This window comes from Castanea sativa, chromosome 3 (genome assembly GCF_040712315.1).
Source record: "Castanea sativa cultivar Marrone di Chiusa Pesio chromosome 3, ASM4071231v1".
Classification (NCBI taxonomy): domain Eukaryota; kingdom Viridiplantae; phylum Streptophyta; class Magnoliopsida; order Fagales; family Fagaceae; genus Castanea; species Castanea sativa.
Window position 1 is genome coordinate 6610135 of NC_134015.1, and position 24860 is coordinate 6634994.

The 24860-nt window shown below is 35.5% G+C and overlaps 1 protein-coding gene and 1 pseudogene across 1 annotated transcript; both read right to left on the reverse strand.

The window, feature by feature from the left end:
- Positions 1-8372: 8372 nt before the first annotated feature.
- LOC142627694 (F-box/kelch-repeat protein At3g06240-like) lies at positions 8373-9546 on the reverse strand (annotated as a pseudogene).
- Positions 9547-14644: 5098 nt separating this feature from the next.
- Positions 14645-15972, reverse strand: LOC142628406 (uncharacterized). The gene is made up of 3 exons (XM_075802517.1): positions 15823-15972; positions 15251-15607; positions 14645-15043 (listed from the first exon to the last, which is right to left on the reverse strand). The coding sequence occupies exons 1-3, from the start codon at positions 15970-15972 to the stop codon at positions 14645-14647; spliced, it is 906 nt and encodes a 301-aa protein (XP_075658632.1).
- Between the last annotated feature and the right edge of the window lie 8888 nt (positions 15973-24860).

Below are 24860 nucleotides of genomic sequence, written 5' to 3' on the forward strand. Positions count from 1 at the left end.
GAACAGCTTGGGCGATAGGGTGTTGTTTTTGGGTGTTAAACTTTATTCTTCGTTTTCCGCCTTGACTTCTGAGCTTCTAGGCTGCAAGAGGAATTGTATGGTTGTGAGATGTGAGTTGTATATGACTCAGCCAATTTAGCAAAAAAAAAAAAAAAAAAAGACTCAGCCAAGGTGTTGGGAATAATTTCTTGTAGTATGGATAACATGTTATGTTATTCTGGCCTCATCACACGCACTTTGCGTGTGCAGTGAGACTTTGTTTTTGGTATAATGTCATAATTTTCTATTCATCTCAACTTTTAAATTATGACACAACCCAAAAATTAAATAAAAGAAAACAGTGAATCTTGATAAAGTAAAAAAAAAAAAAAAAGCTGGAACGTGGTCTTGAAGGAAATATACAAAGTGGATTGAGAAGTTTTTTTTTTTTTTTTTTTTTGGGATAAGTTTATTATGAACACATGATGTTAGGTTCTAAGGATTTTGGATCTAAATGTATTAGAATTTTAATGTGTAATGTTGGCAAACCATGATAAAAACTTAGAGTCTAGATTTAGGCTGCTCAAAGTATGTTTAATGTAAAGTTGGAATCAAGTAATTGCAGAAAATTACTATTCACTTTCTGCAAGGCTCGATCGATCAAAAATTGGACTTGATCGATCGAAGCTCGTGCAAATTGTTTTTCTGTAGATTTTTTCCAACTCAGTTCAAGCCCGTTTAACGTGTAGGGTTTTATGTTTTGCCTTAAATATAAAAGGAAAAACTCTAGTCACGTTTTTATGTTATTGTTGTTTATGCTGTATGTGTGAATCTCTTGTGAGATCTAAATGTGTTTGCCTTTATACATACTTAGGGTTATCAAGATCGAGATTGATGTCGAGAGCTTGATAATCGTTTCAGTTGGCATATAAAGAAATTCAAGAAATACAAGTGGTATACTTGTGGATGTTGTGGATCTGAGAAAGAAGTAGTCTGTGGACTCAGAGATGTCACATGATCGTGATGGTAAGTTTTCTACTTGAGGTAGCAATAGGATGTTAGTGGTCTAAGTCGCTATTTTAAAACTTCAATTCTTTCATCGTAGATCTTGTTTTACCTTAGGGATAGCTAGGTTAAATCCTCTCCAGGTTTTTTACCGGTTTAGTTTTCTTGGGTTATCATATCGTGTGTTCTTTATTTTCACCACACTGCTTTACATTATATGATTGTTATTATTTTAACCTAGATCTGAATAATATATCGACGTTAATTACTTGGCTAAATAACTAAGTTAAACAACTTGTATTTAAGGGGTCTAAAAACGTACACATGAATTAGTAGGATAGTGTCCTATTTTATAAGCATTTAAGTAGAGTTTGAGATATATTTTTACCAGCTTGTTTCCAAATTTTGTCCCTGCTAAATCTAGGATCTAGAGATAATTCCGAACCACATAAAAGTTCTATCCAAAGAAAAGAATCATGTTATAGATAATATAGATTACATTAAAAGTGTTCTTTTAGTAACCAATTATGTTTTAAATGATTTTTTTAATCAATTAGAGTAGTGATATAATAAATAGAAAGAGAAGAAAAATCATTTTTCTCCTTGTATGGCCCTTAACACAAAGCTAGGCACAAACGAGAGGAGATGGGGATCTTTCCTCTGTGGTTACAAAAAGAAAGCCACGTTGAAAAGGGAAATCCAAGACTTAAGAGTATTTAAGGCTCTCAAAACATGATTAGCCCCCAAAAAATTAAAAAGACTTCAAGATGGACAAGATTTCTTCAATAATGTGCAGGATTAACTAGTGGGAAGGGGAGGAAGAGCATGTCACAGGATCAATGACATTTGAGTTCAGCTATTCAAACCAAAACCTTATTTATTCGACTTTCATACAACGACAAGCCAGCTGAGCAATGAGCAGCACGGGCATCAACCAATAGAGCGTCATCCATATCCAAATTATCTACCTAAATATTCAGAATATCTTGTTGGTAAAACTGTTTTATACCAATGCAGTTTCATAAAATTGTATGCTCTCTATATCGATTAAGAATACGTTCAATATGCATGTAATAAGATATATAGCACATATATCTCATCCATCACATCTTCGCTGTGTCCGTAAATTTGAAAAACCTAATGTTGATACCCAAATTTTCACACTTTTTGCCTTCAGGATTAGTGAATGAAGCCTATAGGTTTGAGAGAAAAAAAAAGAGAGAGTTAGCACCTAGGCCCAAGGATGGCCCAAATATATTGCAGAAAATAGAAAAAGCCCACAAAAAGTCTTCTGCAAAATAACATTGCGTATGAGAATACATGGGCCCATAAGTGACCCAAGATCCTTGCATAAGGGAATGATATGAAATGGGCTCAAAATGCCCAACCCATTTGTATAAAGGAGTTAGAAGAAAAAGAATAAAGGAGGAAAACATGCCGTGAAAGGAGAAAATTCTTAGATATTAAAGGTTGAAGAATATCCAACCAGTAAATCAGTACAAAATGAGGTAATTCCCAGGTTTCAAGCTGCAGAATGAGATCTAATGGATAAAGCATGGTAGGCGAATGGGTTCACCCAATCTGTATCCTAGACAAACAGAGAAGGTTTAACTTGTCATTACTGAGATTTAGGGAGGTGTGGTTTGGCGGAGGAGAAGAAGATCCTAGTTGTGGTGATCTACCGCAACTCTTTAGAGGTTGCTTTTGCTAGGAAAAACACTCATACCAAAAAAAGGAAAAAGTTGCGAATTATCACTAGATGCATGTCATAGGGTTGGTTCATGCCAAGCCAAATAGCATTAATGGTCTTCCACCATTTATGCTAAATAGAAACAAACCGTAAACCCACCAAAAAAACCCCAAAGAATTCTTTCATTGTAATCCAAAAGAGAGGAAAAAAAGAGAGAAAAGAGTCAACAAATAGGGGGAAAAAGAATGAGATAATATAATAAATAAGAGAAAAGGTTGAGAATTCGCACCCAATAGTGTTCTTGTACCTTTCCGTAGAATATATCTAGTGAGAGAGATTACCGCAGAATAGTAGTATTGACATGTACTACTAGGAAACTTCCTCTCTCCCATGAGACATGTCTCTCTTAAGTTTCTCAATATTCATCTTAATATGCCCAATTTGACTCACATTCCAAACCTCATGGCATTGTTCCAACTCTAGGCAATAAGACAATGTGAGTTGGAGTTGAAATCTTTTTTTTTTTTTTTTTTGTTTCTGCAAAATGTATTTTATACATATATGTATTAAGGTGTGTATATATAGATATATTTGAGAATATATATGCTAACATGTTGTAAAATAATATTTTCTTGATGAATACTTTCTTTGAGATTTAGTATTTTTTGTGCAAGACTTATAATAGTAGAGGAAGTGGATTAATGATCAATCTGCAAAAAATGGAGAACAATCCATTCTATGGAGTAAATCTCATTAAATAGCTGAATAATGTTCCTTCTACGTAAAGTGGAGAACAACCCCTTCAATGATGGTAGAATAAGCTCATTTCACAGTAGCACTCCTTGGACTGGACTAAATGTTTATGCATAGATTGACAACGACAAAAAAATGGGACCCTTAGGCCTGACTTCATTTTTAGAAAAACCTACACTAAAAAATGTCTAATAGATGTAAGACACATGGCTAGGTGTAAAATGTGAGAAAATGCCCCTCAACACCTAATAATGGCAATTTGGTTATCTCCATTTTTGCACGTTGTTAAACAAGAATCATGGCATAACTTGTAGTTGAGATAGAAATAAAGTCATAAAGGTGTGCATCCAATCCATCAATCTAACGAAATCAGTCCACTCCAACCCAACCAATTCGATGCCTAGATATGGCAAAATGGGTCAAAATTTTTTGACCCAACCCAAAAAGTATATGACCCGAACCTAATTTTTTTTTACTCGAAGCAAAAACAGGTTGACCTGTGACTCGACTCGCAACTCGATTCGAACCCGAACCATTTTTTAAAACTTTTTTTTTTGGTAAAAATAAAATTAGACAATATTGGTTTAATTTTTTGTTGTGAACTTTAAGGAATCAATTGAGAAATGTACATAACTGCAAGCAAATTAATTGAAAGATGAATAGTTGAGTATTCTGTAATGAGTAAAGATTTTTAGATATCAAATAGTAAAGTACATGCAAAGATAATCTGGTTACAGTAGAGTTAAAAACACAGATTTAAAATTATAGACATGTGTGAGAAACATTCACAAATGTGAAAATAGTGAAGCCATATTATCAAATTAGTATAAATTATGAATGCTTAAACCTATTTTTTAACAATTTCTGTTAAAAATAAACGGCTTTTCAAAATAAATTATGATATTTCCTAGAGTATGTGTTATTTAATAATTATATGATATTCATAAAAGAGACCACGTATAAATAAGTAAATAATAAAACTTTAATGTATATCTCAAATTGAAATAGAGTGCCAACCACAATTGATAACAGATTATAAAATTAACTTTCATGATTGTAAATTTCTTATATGTTTTTTATTCTTTGTTAAATAAGTTATCCAATAAGTAATTTGTAATTTTGTTTTATATTTTAGGATGTTGATATTGTGTAGAAATAAAATTTGTGTATTTGTTTTACTTATCTTTGTGTTATTTTGTTTTAGATAGCAATGTTAGGATTTGTATAACTTTAAAATTATTGAATAAGTATTAATAAGTTTAATTGAGTTCATTCTTGATATAAGTGGTAAGTTCACAGTAATGCATTTTACACTGTTAGGAACCTCCTAATGGGGATGGGTATGAATTGTAAGGGGATTGATGGGAATTGTAGGGACATTGACTTAATTTGAGGTAGTCACCCTCCATAGAGAAAGAGAGAGATTAAGAGAGAAAGAGAGAGATGCACTAATGCACTAAGAAATTGGTTTATTCTTCATTTGATATCTCATATTGGATTACAATCATGTATTTATAGGAGACTAGCTCCAATCTCATTAGCCCACATAGCCTTATCCTAATGTAACTATTATTCTCCATGTATATTAATAATCCCAACATGTGCTAAATGTGATTAACATTGGTTCTATTATTCCTCATGTGTATCAATAATTTCAACATATGTTAAATGTGATTAACATGCTTGAAATTGTAACTAACTAACTAATTAACTAAATCTCAATACAACAATTATTATCTATATGCTTATAGCATTCCAAACATACATCAAGTAATTTGTTGCATGACTTTCCAAATGGCAAATACATTTTGTTTTCTTTATAAAAAAAAAAATCATGTGAAAAATACGGGTCAACCTGACCTGACCCGCAACCCGATTGACTTAAACCTATTTGACTCGTAACCCGATTGACCCGACCTACCCGTTTTGCCATGTCTACTAATGCCTCAAGTTGGTGGATTGAAATTTTATTTTGATTCTTGAATTGAATGGAGTTCAGATTGATGATTTTTTTCAACCCATTTAATCCAATACTAATTTATAATATATAAAGTTTATTTAATTATCCTTATTTTATTTTATTTTTGGTTTCATTTATTTTGGTATTTTATGAATTAATTTAATGAATTTCGAAATTTGTAATATAATTAAGATATATTATGTGAATTATATTAATTTATTAAAAAATAATTAAATGATTAATAAAAGTCTAATTTTTTTATAATGCATGAAACATATAAGTCCAACCCATGGCTCAACTCATGAAACCAACCAAACCCATGTAGCTGAGGTTAGGTTGATTTCTACGCATGTCATGAATTGGGCTGGATTGTGATTTTTTCAACCTGAAGAGCTTGGATTGGGTTGAAAAAGCTCTTTATTTATAAGGATATTATTAGGTATAAAATGAAAATTGTCCATGTTTTATTTTTTAAAATTATTGTGAAACACATTTTTTTTTTAATGATTCATTTATTCTAAACTCTTTAGTTTTTGTATTTAATAACTCATTTGGATGAATATTTATAATGTGAGAGTAGTCTGCATAGCTACATACTTGCTTTTGTCGAAAGGATTTTAATTACACACATGGTTATCTAGTGAAGGAGGATAATTGTTTAAGAAGTGTTATGTCCACAATAGTTTTACAACAATTTCACAATCAATCCTAACTATTAAGTTGTTACTAGTTCTAATTTTAATCCACAACTTAAATAATTTTTTTGTGCACTCGTAACAACTAATAATAACCTGTCACTTAAGATTTATTGTAAAAATATATACATATACTAATTGTTTTTCAAATTTTTTTGGGGGGGGGGGGGGGCCTAAGACCCCCTTTGGTCTCAATGTGGCTCCGCCACTACAACAACAACACAATGGCGTTATGGTCTCTCTCTCTCTCTCTCTCTCTCTCTCTCTCTCTCTCTCTCTCTCTCTCTCTCTCTCTCTCTCTCTCTCTCTCTCTCTCTCTCTCTCTCTCTGTTTTTGGCTTTTTGCCCTCAAGGCTACTAACAGTCAACAAAATAATGTTCCACTCTTCTAGGCCCTTCTAGCTTTTGTTTTGGCTTTGTTTGTTTGTTTGTTTGTTTTTTTTTTTTTCAATAAAATTTCATAGGGAGTGGCTGAATGAGTCTGAGCCAAAGGAATCAATTTCGTACCGGAGGTTGTACCTGTTTGACCAGTGTAACGATATATTTCAATACCGGTCAATACCAATGTCTCGTTTTGGGCTTACCGTTATTTTTTATATTTATAAATAAATAAATAAATATATGTGTGTGTGTGTGTGTGTGTGTGTGTGTGTGTGTGTATTATAATAAATATAAAATTTTACCATGAAAACATTACCTCAATTCAGAGCAAATTGTTCATGGTTTTAGATTTTAGTATTAATTAAAAGAAAAAAAACACAATATAAAAAATAGAAAGCTTAATTTATCATTGCATACTAAGAAAACAAATAATACTAATAAGTTAATGCAAATAAGTTATCATCCTGCCCTTAAAAATATTTAAAAATTACAAAAAAATATATATATATTTCTGTACTAGCCAGCATTGCTCGAAATTGGCTGGTATAGCCGGTACATAACTGGTACAGCTGGTATTTAAACCGGTACGAAACGTTGACGTTTTGATATAGGTATACGTACTGGTACGTTACATATAGGCCGGTACGGTATTGACTACATTGGTCTAAGCTCTTAACCTTTTTATTGGGTCTTACAACAAAATTCAATGGCGGCTTTTGTTCAAGCTTTTATTTATTTATTTTTAATTCATAGGAAATATTTCTCTTAACTTTTTTTTTTTATAAAATATATTGGGTAATCAAATAGGCTTGGGCATGACTTCAAATAATTTAGACATAGACATGCATAAATTTTATATTAAAAAAATAAAGACTATTTAGCTCTAACAAAAATGTTAAGTATTATATATTGGGGGAATTTGACTTCATCCGAAACTTGAAGGGGAAAAATACTTATCACCTTTGAGGTTTAAAAAAATTAACACCCTCCCATTCTGTTTACATTAGTAACGAAATATTCTAAATTTTATAAGAATTTCTTTACTAACATCTATCTATGGTTAGTAAAAACATAATTGATAAATTTAAAATAAAAATACAAAGTTTATCAAGCACTAAAAGCGTTTTTTTTTTTTTTTTTTCTCTTCAAGTTTAAGGTGGAGTGTCATCCCCTCAAATCTCAAAAGAGGAGAGTGCAATTACTCCTTAAATTTCATGGTTTCCTTCCAAATATTTTTAGGTAAAATTTTCTATAATCTTAGAATTTTAATTAAAGTGTTCTTTATTTGTTTTGTGCAAGCAATATGATTGGAAAATGAAAATAAAAAACAATTGTATACTGTCTAGATTGTATGATCCAATATATGGGATATCCCCTCATTCTGAGTGTATATTGTGTTGTTTCTTCCGTTAGAAAGCTAAAAGAATTATTACACTACACTCTATGAGAAACCATCCTAATATATTAATACTGCCTAGTTAAAAAAGAAAGGAAAGGACTTTACCAAAATTAATGTCTATTTTTTTTAGTATATTAAAAGTAAACTTTATAAGCACTTTTAAATCTTATCAATAAATTTTAAAATTAACCTTAATCACAATTTCTTTATAATAGCAAGCTCGTGCCTTGCACGTACTGCCCAAACTAGTAAAAATACAATATAAAATATCAAGCAACATTCAAATTTTAGTAGAAAATATTGTAAAAAAATCTTTGCATGTTACTCGACAAGTAATTTTCTGTAATTGGAAGTTTGGAACTTTTTTAAAGAACAAAAAACAAAACCATAATCTGACCTACAACGCTACAAGCTTTGAGGATAGGAGTAGGCAGATTATGCATATTACAATGGAAACTGAACTAACTTTAAGAGAAGATGAGTCATGATATAGATGAGTCTTGAACCTTTTTTACGAGCTATCCTGGTCTTCAAGGTCATTATCTCCTTTGACAGAAATTAGACTCTCCATGTAAGCAATTACTTGCAACCATTTTGATACTCCACCAATTCGAAGATCAGTCATTTCTTGGGTAAAGAGGTTATACAAGAGCAATTGCCCTTCATTATTTTTCAAGAGCATGCTGTTATTCTTCAAAAATCCAAATGGTCTGTCAATTCTCATAAGAGGTCCAATTGTGAATAGCTTAGTCCAAGAGTCCCTAACACCAAATTCAAGCAACGACCAAATATGAATACAACTCTCCGACCGTTCTATATCTTCAATAAAAATAACTAGAGAAACCAATTCATTAAGCACAAAAAGCCTTCTCCAACGTCTATAATTGCAATACCCAACAGCACTATCATCTGGTATAGTTGTTCTTAGAAATAACTCATTGCTCATATCAAATGATAAAATGCACGGAAGCCAATCATCACTATAATACCCGCACCAAGAAAACATCCCTTTTGTGTACGTCCTATGACGATTATCGCTTACAAATTTATCCGGCACCCAAGCATGAACTTTTTTCCATGAATTAGTACTTAAACAATATACCTCAGCTATATTAAAATTTTTTCTTTCTAAAAAGGTTAATTCAGGATTAGAGTAGTAATCGGCATTTAAGATCATGACCACCTTGTAGTCATTAGTTTTAATGTCGATCGAAACCAAACCCAAGATCAAGAAGGCTGGATTTGCTTTGTGGATAGGATATGCGGGACTTGGGAACAACTTTTGTTTCTTTTGTTGCAGGGTTCCACAGAATAATATTACCCCACTCAACATGCAAACAAACAAGACCATTGGATGAGCCAATGATGTCAACTCTTACCTTCATATCAAAACCAAAATACAGTGACGGAAGAACTTGTGTTGAAGATATTTCAAGAGTTTCATAAGGAAGCTTGGCGAAAACATAATTATGGGAAGTATTCTGGAGAAGAAGCAAACTGCCATTCTTATTCTTGTTAGAGATGGTCTGATTGTGGAGAACATGTCTAGTGATGAAGTTTTGGCTACTAACGAGAACACGCCAAGATTTACAGACACACTTGAATCGCAATAGTGAAATCACTGGCAGCCATAGCAAAATTTGTATCACCAAGTCTTCAGGCAATTCTTCATTAGTTGTCAGCATTGTGTACCTTTGTTTCCTTGGTTACAAAGAGAAAAATGAATGATTAAAAAACACAAAGATGAGAAATTGTGTGTTCTTGGGGGATTGAGTTTTTTTGTATATATATTACAAAAATTGCAGAATTTTTTTTATTTAATTTTTATAATTTGATAGATAAGGGTGAGGGAATTTGAATATTGGATGTCTCATTTGAAAAAAAATAGAAGGTGCCAACCAATTGAGTAACAAAATTTTTGGCAATAAAAGAATAAAATTAAAACATATTATGGTGATATGGTATAATTATCTTTTCTTTACAAATAAGTTCTTAAGTTGATTGTGAGTCATGTAAGTTCTGGCAATAATTAATATCATGGTTGATAATTCTTTTCTAGTAAGTACACAACTCACACACCTATGTAAAAAAATTGAAATTGAGATCTATATGTTACTTTTTGTTGTATTTATTTGTATAACAAGTGGCAAAAACAAAGCTCTTTTTTTTTTTTCTTTTCTTTTTTTGAAATAATGGGTACGTAACGCATACATATCCAAAAAATTCAAAAATCTATCTCGTGTATCAAAGTTTAAAGAAAAAAAGGAGGGGGGGGGGGGGGTGGGGGTGACAAAAATACCAGGAAGAAAAAATATTCTAATGATTTTTTATGTTCCTTGATATATGCTAATCTTATATTTCTTCCTCGTTTTCTATTTAAATTTCAAATTGATTTCTTTCCTAGTTTGTCTTTATCATAGTTTTTCTATTTAAATATAAAAAATGTAAAGGAAAAGGCAAAACAAGTATTACCTAAGCCACAATGATGTAGAGTGTAGTGTTTGTGATCTTGAAAATGAGCTTGGATCAGTGTTTATGGAATTATGAGATGATGGAGGGTTCTTTGTGCGGATGAGTCAACGGGTGAGAGAGCCTTTGTGGTCTTAAAATGAGGAAGTATAAGAGGATTCTTTGAGTTCTTGAAGTGAAAACCAAAAAGGGATGATAGAGTTTTTTGGAGTGGTGGAATGTTGGAAGGCCTGGCTGGTTTTGCCGAAGAAGGCAACAAATAAACTCGGCGGTGCACTCTTGCACGCACCTATTTATTGTAACTTTTGGCTAGGCATTTAATTTCCCTCACTTCAATTTTTTGTCTTATCACGCTTCTTCGCTTTGCACTGCATGCAAGTTTTGAATTCACAGTCACGGGCAACAAAGGAAACAGCATGCCACGACATTAAATGCCACTCCAATAAAATATAAGAATACTAGTATTGGTGGCTCCATGCAAGGCACGTGCTTAGTTTGTTGTTGGATTTTTTTATTTATTTAATTTTTTGTGGGTCAAAATGCAAAATTTATCATCTATGTTTCATTACTTTTTGATGATGTCAAAAGTCCTCAGTTGAACTTCTCATCACTATAGATGGACGAAGGCGTTGGATTCGTCCAAAGATGAACCTGTAATAAGATATCAAATAGAGAAAAAGACATACACCGGTGTGATGTGTGCCAAAAGGCCTCCGATGATTAAGTTAGATTAGAGTTAAATTGAAGGATATTGCAAAAGAATTCGATTTGGGAGTAGTTTTTGGGATGAGAGTCGTGTACTCTTGGCCTTTGGTTGGTGTGGGTTTTTTATAGCATTTAATTTGTCTGTTGAGAGATGGATGATCTTGATAGATTAACACTCATCAGCAATGAATATAGAGGCATTATAAACTTCAATATTCTTTTGCCCGTCGGTCCTTCTGTTACGGTTTTGCTCATCTGGGGCATTAACCATTACTCATGTCATTTATGAAAAACTCATTTATTGTATGTTGTAGTTGTTCATCACATGAATGATGCTGGCCTGACAGACGAGGGTCATTTTTCTCTTCACTTTACATTTCGGTCCTCTTAGTTTGCATTTGTTCATGTCAGTCCTCTTAGTTTTGAAACTTCTCAATTCAGTCATTTAGAGTGTTGTTTACTACTACCGTTAATGATGATGTGGAAATCGTCAGTCTAGTAGGTTCATCCAGATGAGGCAGCAACCTTGTCCTTATGCCTGTAATTGCCATGAAAAGCCCTTCTTAGGTGGTCACTAGTATGGTGTCTGCCACAGAGTCTCTGATGATAAAGTTAGTGTATAGAAGCGTATAAGAAAGTATGAGAGCTTTAGAATATCAAAGCTGTGGCATATTTCTATATTTAGGGTGTATGTATGTACCTTGTCTGGTTTTGAGGGGTGTTTATATATGGCTCCATTGCTTCTAGTCGTTGTAGCCTTTATTGTGGCTTTAGTGCTTCTTTTGTAAGGCCTCTGGGTTCATTAATGTTGGTCTTGATGAGCCTCCAACGGTCTGACAACTAGTTGGTAACTTTCTGAGGTATTGAATCATCTATTAATGGCTTGCCTTCCTTCGTTCATGATATGGCCAGATGGACGAAGGTATCTAATGAGATCATCTGGGCAAGAAGGTTTATTGGTCCCATCAGCTGCCCCCCCAGGTTCTGTGGTCGTCATTGCATGTCATGACGACTACCAGAAGGTGAAAGGTTCCTTGCTTAGACATGACTCTTGGAGTTCTGTTCCACATTTAATGCCTAGTGGCAACACCGTACACATTATGGCCACGTGGCACGTTCTGACTAGTGGAGTTAATGTTCCACTCGTGTGAATCTTGGATTTCTTGCTAGTTTTCAGTTTTTTGTGCTAAGTTTTTAAAGTTCCTTTATTTTCTCTTTCTTCTTCACTTTTCCCTTTCTTTTGCCATTACTGCTCTGTGCTTCTTCTTCTCTGAGCTATTCTCCCTTGCAATTTCTTGCGTTTTTCCTTCCTGTGGTTGCTTTCTTGAGGTACGGCTTTTTCTCACCTTCTTTACTCTTCGTAGTATAGGTAATTTGTAAGGGTTTCTGATTTTTCTTTTCTGTTGTTGGGCTTTTAGGATTTTGTCCCTCTTTTTTTGTTTTTGGGGTTCCATGGTTCGTAGCTCTTAAGTTAGGATACTTTGCCCCTCTATTTTGTTCCTCTTTGCACGTTTTGGGGCTTTTCTAGGTGTTTCCCGTGCTATTTTCCCTTTAGTTGAAGGTTTTGTATTTAAGGGTAGTAGCTTAAGCATAATGCTAGCTGATCTGCTCCCTTACTCTGTCAGTTAGTTGATTGGTTTGAGGACTTAGTAGGTGAGGGAAGAGTGATGTCGAAGGTGAGATCCAGTAAGCTCGAGACGGGGTTGTCGTCTAGTGACGACCCTGTGGAGGTGGAGGAGGATAGTGCGGCTTCTAGCTCGAGGGAGATTAGGGCTTTTCGTGCCCTCCGGGAGGCACGTGGCTTGGATGTTGAGACACTCTCCAAGTTTAGGGATAGGGTTAGGGTTCGTCTTCCTCGTGAAGAGGAATGGGCATGTCATTTTTCGCCTAGGGAGGTGTGTTTCTATAAGGCCACCTTCCTATGTGGTCTCAAGTATCCCGTCCATCCATTCATTATGGAGCTCCTAAACCATTTCAACATTGCTCCTAGGCAACTTATGCCAAACTCGTGGAGGATCATGATTAGTTGTATGGAGATTTGGATGGCTGTCACTGAAGGGGACAAGATTAGGATGGACGAGCTTACATATTTATACCGTCTGAAGGAGTCAAAAGAGAAGGGGTACTATGAACTGGTGCCCTTGGTCAGGAAGGCTAGGATCATCACGGATCTACCATCGTCCTTTCGTTAATGGAAGTCAAGGTTCTTTTTTGTGTCTGAGGACGAGTGGGAGACTTCTTCTGATGAGTTCTGGGGTGAAGTTCCTAGGTTGCTTCGTCGTTGGGGAGCCCTGGGTCTAGGTGCGTCATCCTTTTGCAAGTCTTTTTCTTTTTCCTGCTTTCCTCTCCCTTTTTCTTTTTTTGGGTGCTCAATATGTTTTTGGGATTTTTATTCCAATTTCATAACAATATTTTTATTCTAATTCCAGAACAATGTTTCTTGCCTAGTGTTTTTGGGCTTTTGCTTCAAGCAGAATGTATTTATGCTCATTTATTTATTTGCCTTCACTGATTCGTTCTTCATTTTGTCTGCCTGTAACTTGTGCTTTCATCAGAATCCTCTTCCATTTGCCCTCGTTTGTGGGGGCTTGGTCAATTTTAGACTAGGAGTCTAGAAGGCTTTTTTGCACTCTTCCGTCCAGGTGCAAGCTTGCTTCAGCGTCTTCAAGAAGGGCAGACAGTTATCCATTGCTTTAGAGACAAACTTGTTAAGTGATACTATTCTTCTTATGAGCTTCTAGACTTCCTTCACAGTCTTGGGTGACGTCATCTCTAGGATGGCTCGCACCTTCTCTGGGTTTACTTCTATCTTTCTCTGAGACACCATGAACCCTAAGAACTTCCCTAACGCTACCCCAAAGGCACACTTGATGGGGTTCGACCTTATCTAATACTACCTAAGAGTAGTGAATGTCTCCTGGAGGTCGTCTAGGTGAGTAGACTCTTCCTTGCTCTTGACGAGCATGTCATCCATGTATACTTCTATGTTTCTTCCGAATTTGCTGAACATCTTTTTTACTAACCTCTAGTAGGTTGCTCTTACATTGTTTAGTCCGAAGGGCATTACGTTGTAGCAGTAGAGCCCTTGGATTGTAATAAAGCCAGTGTTCTCTTGGTCTTCTTTTGCCATCTTTATCTGATTGTATCCCGAGAATGCGTCCATGAATCTAAGGAGTTTGTGTCCTGCTGTGGAATCCACTAGCTGATCTATCCTCGGCAAAGGGAAGCTACCATTTGGGTAGGCCTTATTTAGGTTCATGAAGTCTACACACATCCTCCATTTTCCGTTTGCCTTCTTTACAAGGACGACGTTGACCAGCCAGTCCGGGTGATAGACTTCACGAATAAAGTCCGCCGCAAGCAGTTTATTCACTTCGTCCATGATTACCTAGTTCTATTTTGGAGCAAAGACCCATTGTCTCTACTGGACAGGCTTTTTCTTGGGATCAACATTTAGCTTGTGTTGGATGGTCTCTGTGGATATGTTTGGCATATCCTCGTAGCTCCATGTGAAGATGTCTAGGTTCTCCTTGAGGAAATGGATTAATTTCTTCTTCATCTCTATACTCAGGGTCGTCCCTACCCTTGTAGTCTTCTTTGGCTCTTCGCTTACCAACTCCATAATTCCAGGGCTTCCACCTTCTCTTCCTCTTTCTCCTCTATCATCCACGTATGGTTTTCCTTTGTATCTAACACGGCTTGGTAGCATTCCCTAGCTAATACTTGGTCTCCTTTTACCTCGCTTACACCATTTTCTATTGGGAATTTTACCTTCAGGCAATAAGTGGATATGGCCGCCTTCCAACAATTGAGTGTAGGCCTCCCAATGATCACGTTGTATGAAGAAGGACAGTCTATCACTAGGAAGTCTAGCCGACGAGTCAGTTGTCGCAGGTAAAATCCCACTATGAATGTCAATGTCACTATGCCTTTGAGATACACTCTATCCCCACTGAATTTGACAAGAGGGGACTCGAAGGGTCGCAGTCTGCCTAGATCCAACTTCAACTGTTGAAAAGCAGAGAGGTAGATGATATATGCAGAGCTACCATTGTCCACAAGGATTCTCCTAGTGTTGAACCCTTCTATCATAAGCATTATAACCAAGGGGTCGTCATGCGACTACTTCACTCCTCTGGCGTCTTCTTCCGAGAAAAGGATATCCATGTCCGTTCGTCTCTACTTCAGGGGTGATATCCTGTGGATGCTGTTCACCTGCCTCTGTTGTGATTTCTTGAGGGATTTAAATAACCCTCCTGTGGATGACCCTCCTGTGATTGTCTTTATCTCCCAGATTGCACTTTGTGGACGATGAGACGTGTGGTCCTCATCCTTCGAAGAGGCTCCATGCTTGTCCTTCTTATTATCTTTAGATCTGTTGGAATCTCCTTTCTTGACATATTTCTGCAACTTCCTTTTCCAGATGAGTTCCTCTATTTCATCCTTCAGGTCTCTGCAATCTTCTGTGTAGTAGTCGGGATTCTTGTGGAAACAGCAATATTTCTTCTTGTCACGAACATTGGGTGACGAGTGCAATGGCCTTAGCCATTTGAGGTAATGCTCATCTTTGATCTGCGCCAAAATTTTATCAACAGGCATAACTAAAGGAGTGAATTTTATCGTCTAAGGGGTTTTATCATATTTCCATTTGTTCCCATCATTATTTTGACGATCTGTCCCTCCCTTTTTCATCCTTTCCAGTCGTCATCCTTTCTTTCTCTCTTATTGGACTTCTCTACATCTTCTATTGCTACGAGGGCATCTTTGGTGTTCATGTACTTCTACACCTTCAGGAGCATCTCTGCCATCGTTGTAGGGGGATTCTTCATGAGTGAGATCACAAACTCCCTGGACTTCAAACTAGCCTTAAAGGTTGTTAGCTGTACTTTGCCATCCGCTTTGTCCACCTCTAAAGTTTCTCCAGTGAAACGCTTCATGTATGACCTTAGGGTCTCCTTATCTCCTTGTCTAATGGTAAGCAGATGGTCTGCTCACCTTCTCGGGTGTTGTCCCCCAACGAAGTGGCACAAGAAGGAATTTCCCAATTGTTCAAAGTTGTCGATGGACGACGTTGGTAACTTCGTGAACCACTCCCTCGTAGCTCCTTTGAGGGTGGTGGGGAAAGAACAGCACAATGTTTCGTCAGGGGGCCGTTGAAGACCTAAAGCTGTCTTGAAAGTGTTGAGGTGATCTAGGCGGTCTTTCAGTTCGTCGAATGGCTCGAGCTGAGGTAGGCAAAACTTCAACGGCATTGGGCATTTCAAGACAACCATATTGAAGGGTGAATTCGCCCTCCTAACCATCCTATCTAGGTTCCAATCTATTTTTTTCCTTAATTGTGCTCCTTAATTCATCAATCTCCTTTCTCATTTCCTTGAGAAGGTTTGAGCTTGGTCCTTTGACGGTCATTCCTTCTTTGACTATCTCCATCGTCATCTTGGTTGGTCCCAAACCGATTTTCCTCTTGCTGCAGTCGTAGCCTCATCTCTTGGTTCTGTCTGGTAAGCTCCTCCACACTGGCTATGAGTTTTTGGATTTGCAGAGCTAATGCTGCGAATCTTGGGAAGGGTTAGACTCCATCTGGACTCGTGAGTTGAATGGAACTACGCTTTAAAATCTAAGTACGAAAATGTTGTGCCTACAAACGGCACCAAACTGATGATGTGGAAGTCGTCAATCAAGTAGGTTCGTCCAGATGAGGCAGCAACCTTGTCCCTATACCTGCAATTGTCGTGAAAAACCCTTCTTAGGTGGTCACTAGTGTGGTACCTGCCACAGAGTCTCCGATGATAAAGTCAATGTATAGAAGTTTTTAAGAAAGTATGAGAGCTTTAGAATATTAGAGCTACTATGTATTTGTATATTTAGGGTATGTGTATGTACCTTGTCTGGTTTTGAAGGGTGTTTATATATTGCTCCATTGCTTCTAGTCGTTGTACTCTTTATTGTGGCTTTAGTGCTTCTTTTGTAACGCCTCTTGATGAGCCTCCAACAGTTTGATAGCTAGTTGGTAACTATCCGAGGTATTGAATCCTCTATTAATGGCTTGTCTTCCTACGTCCATGACGTGGCCAGATGGACGGAGGTATCTGATAAGATCGTTTGGGCAAGAAGGTTCATTGGTCCTATTAGTTAAGTTCCCCAGATTTTAATATTTAAATTTTATTTCAAAACGTTAATTGAAAAAAAAAAAAAAAAAAACCTTTTTTTTTTTTAATAAAAAAAATCCAACGCGTGACTTGACCCTTATCTTAGGAACAAAAAACAAACCCAACCCGCCAAAATCTCTTACTCAATAGCTAAGATCAAAGAAAGAGAAAGTGATTGAGAGATCAAAGAAAGTGAGCGAGAGATCATGAGAGAGAGGTGGTGTTTCGGCTAATACTCGGTGGCTCCAGTTCAATCAAAGAGTAGACTAAGATATTAGCAGAAAAATAAAGTACTAAGTACCCTACACTGCCCACAACAAGCAACTCATAGTGAGATCAATAGACCCAAACTTTAGGATTGGATTTTTACTGAAGGAGAATGTTACTATGCAATCTCTCAAAACAAAAAGTTTAGAACTTTACGACGTGCTTCTAAATAGCACCAAGGTTGCCTTCAAGTTATTCTTTATAGTGATGAAATTATGATCAAGACACTACAAAAAACGCGGGCTATAGCCGCGTTTACAAAAAAATGCGACTATACCTGACCTATAGTTGCGTTTAAAAGAAACGCGGCTATAGACCAAACCTATAGCCGCGTTTCTAGGAAATGCGGCAATAGACCTAACCTATAGTCGCGTTTTTTAAACGCGGCCATAGGGTAGGTCTAAAGCCGCATTTGTAAGTTACTTGAGCTGCATTTTATGTTAGGCCTATAGCCGCGTTTTCAAAAACGTGGCTATAGGTCCAACCAAATAATATTTTTTTAACAAGCTAGCATGTACAGTCGAACAAATATATTTTTTATAAAGGCGGGGCTATAGTTGCGTTTTTTAAAACACAGCCATAGGTTAGGTCTAAGCCGCGTTTGTAAGTGCCTTTAGCTGCGTTTCTACGTCTGGCCTATAGCCGCATTTTGAAAACGCAGTTATAGGTCCAGCCAAATAATATATATATTTTTAAAAAGATGGCCTGTGCATTTTTTTTTTTTAAAAAAAATTCCCCTACAGAGGGCCTATAGCCGTGTTTTCAAAAATGCGGCTATAGGTTTAGCCAAATAATATGTACTTTTTAAAAAGATGGTCTGTGCATCCTAATAATTTATTTTTTTATATAAGGGAGGGGCTATAGCCGCGTTTTGAAAAACGCGGCTATAGGTAATACCAATAAAAAAGAAAGAAAAGAACCCCACTTTCCCACCTACCCCTACTCTTATCTTTTCTTTCTTTGGTCCTTCTTCAGCACGCGTGCTTTCTTTCCTGGGCTTCTTAATTTCCTGGGTTTCTCTCTTTCTTCTCTGCAAATCATGCCAAGGTCTTCTTTCTTCTTCTTTTTTTTCCTTTTTCTTTCTTCCTTCTTCACTTTAGCACAACACTTTTTTTTTTTTTTCCTTTGTTTCTTTGCTGCTGCTACTTCTTCTTTTCTATTTTTCTTTCTTTCCTTCTTTTTTTTTTCTTTCAACACAACGCACACACTCCTCTCCCTCAGTGTCTCACCGGTACACTCCACACCACCATGTACTTCATTTTTCAGGCAAGGGTCACCGGGAAACTTCATAAGAAAAACTAAAGGCTCACTCATCTCTACTATTCAAGGTAAAAATTTTCTAATCTTTTTATGGGTATTATACTTTTGCTAGAGGTTATTTTTGCTATTTTGTTGCTGATATTGTGTTTATGTTTAAATGGGTTTGTGTTCTTGAGCTTGTTCTTGTGTTTCTGAGCTTGTGCTTTTGTGTTCTTTGAATGGATTTAGTGTTAAATTTGGGTTGGTTTTGTTGAATGAGAGGAGATTCATGGGTTTGTATTGTTATATTTTAGAGCACGTTGTATTTGTATTGATAGTATGTTGTGTTTGATTTTGAATTTTTTGGGCGTGTTTGTATTGTGAATATGTTGTGTTTGATTTTAAATTTTTTGGGTTTGTGTTTGATTTTGAATTTTTTGGAGGAAAAAAAACCCAGAATTTGTTTTTTTGTTTTAAAAAAAACCTTAATTTTGAATTTTTTGGGGAAAAAAAAACCCAAAATTTTTTTTTTTTAATAAAACCTATAGCCGCGGTTATAAACGCAGCTCAAAGTGGGTCTATAGCCACGTTTTTTAAAAACGCGGCTTTAGACTTGACTTTTAGCCGCGGTTATAAAAACGCGGCTATAGACCCGCAGGGGCTGTTGCTGCGCCGCTTAGGCCTGGGTTGTAAACGCGGCTATAGCCTATAGCTACGTTTTCGGGGTCTATAGCCGCGTTTTTAAAACGCGGCTATAGACCCTTTTTTTGTAGTGAGATCGTGTTCAAGTTGAAGGCCCTGTAATCTATTTGCAGTGCATCTGAATTGATGTTGATATGGATAAGAACCAAGAGATTTTGTGTGAGAAGTTTGAGATTGAAGTGGATTTGATGTTGATATATGGGTTAGGGGTTTTGGTGTGTGGGGTTTGTTTTTTTGTTCATTAGACGAGGGTCACAGGGCACAAGTTTGGGGTTTTTTTTTTTTTTTTTTCCCTTCAATTTTCGTTTCTTTAATTAAGAAATAAATAAATATTAAATATTTAAATTAGGCAGAAACAACATGGTTTTGGGGACTTAATGGTAGCAGTAAATGGCACCCTAATGGAGTATTAAGTTGAAGAGTTTTGAAACGTAGGAGACTGAAATGAACAAATGCAATTTAGAGGATTGAAATGAAAAATTATGAAACTTAAAGGGTTAGTTTTATATATATATATATATATATATATATATATATATATATATTTTTTAATAGAAGAATCTTGCAAATTTTATTAAGGTATACTAGCCAAATCGACTAAAATTATAGCTTGAATGTGTGGTGCAGCTTAACATTCTCCATCCTCACCAAAAAATAATTAATATGTGAGCAACAAAATTCACTTGGCTCCTAGTATGGGAAAAAATAACTTTATCAAAGGATCTTGACATCAGTTTCGTTTCGTCAATGAGATGACCAAAGGAAGCAAGACAAGTATCTTCACATACCAAAGACTTGAAGATTACTTCATAATCTCCTTCTACAATAATGAAAAAGGTGGTGGAGTGGGTGTGTTTCAAACACTAAGAGCCTGTTTGGTAATAGTTTTTAAGTATTGTTATTCAAAATTATGTGAAAACTATAGTTTAAAAAGTGTTGTGAAAATACATATTTAAAGTATTCATCATGAAAAAAATGTGTTTGGTACCATATTTCAAACAAAATATTTTAAAATGTGAAAAAACATAATTGAGTGTTTGGTATGTGTATGTATTTTTTTTTTCAAAAGTAGTAACTTGCTAACATTACAATTATTTTATTAATATTTCTTAGAGGAGAGAGAAGGTTGTTGGTCCACGTGTGTGTGTGAGAGAGAGAGAGAGTTCTAAATATTTACAAAAATTCCATTGAATGGTTCATAGTACCATGTAAGATAATTTGTTATCTATTCATAGGATATAATAAAAGGAAAAATGCAGATTGATTAGGCACACAAAAATACCATTGAAATTAGAGGAAGATGACAACTCATTGGTCTCTCTGTTGTTTAGAGAAGTGAGATTTTCCTCCTCTTCAACAGTAGAAGTTGGTTGTCCCTTCTACACGAAGGAGAGTTCTTTTTTGGATTTGTCTTGTTTATCCTTTTGTCTCTCTATGAATATCAAGTGTATCCGTGGAGCTTGTGGGATTTACTTGTTGTGGGGCAGGGGAAACATTGTTCCTTTTGTGAGGAGTCTACTACATTTTCTACGTCGACTAATATGGAGGAATTCAACCATGCGATTGGATACGGTTTTTACGCCTGAGATTATTGTGCCAGGTTTTTACGAAAGGAATTTTCCACTCACACGGAAAGCCTTTCGTGATGCAAGGTGGAAATCGGCAGCAAGGGAACCAGGTATGGAGGTCGGTCAGGTAGCAGAGTTTCAGGCGGACATCTACAAGCTATGGATACAGAGCAAAGGCACTCTGACTCCGGAACACCAGCAATTCAACTCCTCATTAAAGGTAATTCCAGCCCCGGCGCATGAAAAAACGGTTATTTATGTGCCAGGTTTCTATGAGAATAAGCATCATTGGACAAGGAAAGCGTTTCACACGGCAAGAATGGCCTCGGATGTGACGGGCGAAGAAGCAGTGGACGGTGGACCGGAGAAGGTTCAGGCGAGCAGGGAAACTGAAAGAGACCGAGCAATTAATGTAACCATTGGGCACATTATAGCAGTTAGTGAATTGAGAGAGGCGTTACACACGGTTCAAGTCATTCATTCGAATCAGAATTCTTTGCCGAGCCAGCTGCCTCCAGTTGAGTCCCATAATTCAAGGAAACCGTGTATTTATAAGGGTGTAACGGATTTGGTGGAGGATTTATTTCCTATTCAGGTACCAACGGAAAATTTATTTGATATTCAAATAAATGAAATTGATGCTGACCTCAACCGATTTAATGAGCTTCCGTCTATGAAAGGAAATACAACTAATGGTCTTAATGAGTATTTTGATTCAGCCCAAAAACAGAATGCTCATCATAATACCAGGAGCACGTGCAAGCCAGCTGAGTCAACCATCATGGAATTTATTCACACAGCCCTGAAAATTTCAACTTCACAATACACACGCAACCCAACTCTCATGAGCATCAAAAGAAATCGGAAAAAACAAACACGAACTAGAGGTAAGGGTAGTAAGATTGTGAGTAAACTCTTGGGTGTGAAGAGAGGTTGTATTGATCATTTGGAGTTACCGGAAAAGCGAAGAATGGTTTCAAAAGAAGCTGAAAGCTAATCAAATTTAATGGTGGAGGCTGTGCATCAGCCTCGCCAATCGCCATGAGTTGCCTAGTGAGGAACTATTGTGGGCTTGGGAACCCATGTACAGAGAATGAGCTTGCAGATTTGGTGCGGGCAAAGGATCCTCCTGTTGTGTTTTTCGCCGAAACATGGGCAGATAAAGCTAGGCTAAAAAATGTGTTAAGGGGCACAAATTATATCGATACATTGTTTCAAGAAGAAGATAGGGTAGGGATTGGAGTGATCATCCGAGATTGCCAAGGAAAGGGCTTGGCACACATGGTCGGAATCATCCCTCTCCCCCTAACTATCATGGAGCTTGAAACTTTGGCTACATCAAAGGCTTTACAGTTTGATGCTGATCTGAGTTTGAAAGATGTCATCCCAAAAGGAGATTCAGAGATTGCTATAAACGCTTTGAATGCAGATTTGCACTCTTTGGAATAGTTTGGTTTACTTAGTCGAGATGTTAAATGTTTTGCAAGTTTATTTCATTGTATTAGGTTTTCACATGTTCGTAGAGAAGGAAATAGTATAGTTCACAACCTAGCTCGACATGCACGACATGTCACTGGTTTTCAAGTGTGGATGGAAGATGTCCCATCGTACACCATTGCTACTTATCAGGCAAATTTGCCTACTATTTAATAAAATTCAATGTCTTGTTTCTCAAAAAAAAAAAAAAAATAGAGGAAGATTTGAAGGTAACTTAAATAAGTATTTTTAAGATGCACTGGATATAGATATTTCCTTCCCACATTATTATTAAGAAATTATTGGAATATAGATATTTCCTTCCCACATTATGCACTGGATATTATTAAGATATTTCCTTCCCACATTATTATTCAAGGAGGTATATTAATTCTTCAAGATCATTACTGATATCACTGTTCTTTAGTCCACAAATAATTTCAAGAATAATGACCAAAGGTCCGAAACCAAAACTACATGTATCTATCATCTCCAATAGCTGGCCATGAATTGAAACTCAGGGGCTGTATATCCTCTAAAGGATTAGATAAATAAATAAATAAATAAAGCTAATCAAATGGGCATAGAAGACCTTGCAAACTAACCAAGTTTTAGAAACAATTTCACAAACACAAAGAAAGCAAGAAATAAAAAATAAATATATCAACACTAGTTAGGAAGTTTTAGTAAACCCATGAATTTATAATAAAAAAAATTTATTGGGTTATTAATTAATAACCCAATAATTTTTTTTTAAGATATCTTAATTAAACCCAAAAATTAAAAAGAAAAACAAATGTAGTCAAATATATATTGAACGCACCAATTTGGCTCTAGGAAGCAGAGAATGAAGAAAAGTGAGTTGTTCCTGAAAATCAACCTCAGAACTTTTATCGGTGGAGAGCATATCGATATATCATAGTTATACATTATCCTTTCTTTACATATAGGTTGTATATTGTAGCAAGGAGTCGTTCTGGCAATAGTCAATATATATTATGGTAGGCAATTCTTTTCTAGTTAGTACACAACTCACATACCAATGTAGCAAAATTGAAATTGCGAACCATATGTTATATATTATTGTATTTATATAAATAAAACAATTTATAATAATAAAAAAAACATAAGCTTATTATTTTTTTGAAGTAATGCATAGTATCATATAATTTATTAATATATTTGGTATATAAACTGTTTTTATAATTAATTATGTTTCATTCTTGACCATCAAGATGCATGTGGCCCAATGGTTTGTGTGCTAAGATGTTATCTTACCTAGTTAGAGTAGGTCCTAGTCTTGCCAGTAGCATATTTTCATTAAATTTTACCAAAATACTAAAATGATTGAACCATGAAATATAAAACCAGCCCAAGGGCCGGTTCCCAATTAACCCAGTTGGATCTTTTGGCTCGGTTTAAGTTTCAAAACACTACACAGTCCTAGTTTATATAGGAACGTTTATAGTAAAAAATTTTAATTTATGTTTTGTTGTGATTTTATTATTTTTTTGGTAATTATGACGCAGAGTTCTTAAGTTCATACTCAAAAAATTATTTTTGAAAAAGAGCATTTCAATTCTTATGTGTTGATTTTCAAGCCACATGCTCATATCTTTATATCTTATATATGGGAAAGATTATGTGGATTCTTACAAAATTCAACCATGGATTGATGAACATTATCAAAATAAAATTGTTGAACTTTCCCATGCATAGTATACATTAGCGACTAATTATACAGATAAGGGGACTGTCTCTTTCAAACTATATATGTTTAGGTGGAATTTTTATAATCTTAAAATTGTAATTAAAGTGTTTTGTTATCCGTCTTGAGCAAGTAATATGATTAGGAAAAAAAAAAAAGATTGTACACTGTCAAGATTTTATGATCTAACATATTGGCCGTTCCCTCATTCTGAGTGTATATTGCGTTGTTTTTGTGCTTGGAAAGCAGAAAGAATTATTACATTGTGTAAGAAACCATCCTAATACTCCTTAGTTAAAAAAGAAAGGAGAGGATTTTACCAAAATTAATGTCTCTTTTTTAAAATAATAGTAAAAATTTTAGGCACTTTTGAATGTTATCAATAAATTCTAAATTGAACTTAATCACTATTTTTAAAATTGGCATGCGCAGGTGCGTCTCAAACTAGTAAGGATACAAAATATCAAGAAACCTTCAAATTTTAGCAGAAAATTTGGGAAAAAAAAATCATTGCATGGTAGTCGACAGTCGACACATATTTTAGATAATTGCAACCTCTCTAAAGAATAAAAACAGAACAATAATCTGACCTACGAGGCAACAAGCCTACGGGATTGGAGTAGGCAGATTATGCATATTACAATGGAAACTAAACTAACTTTAAGAGAAGATGAGTGATAATAGACGAGTCTTGAACCTTTTTTTATGAGTTGTCC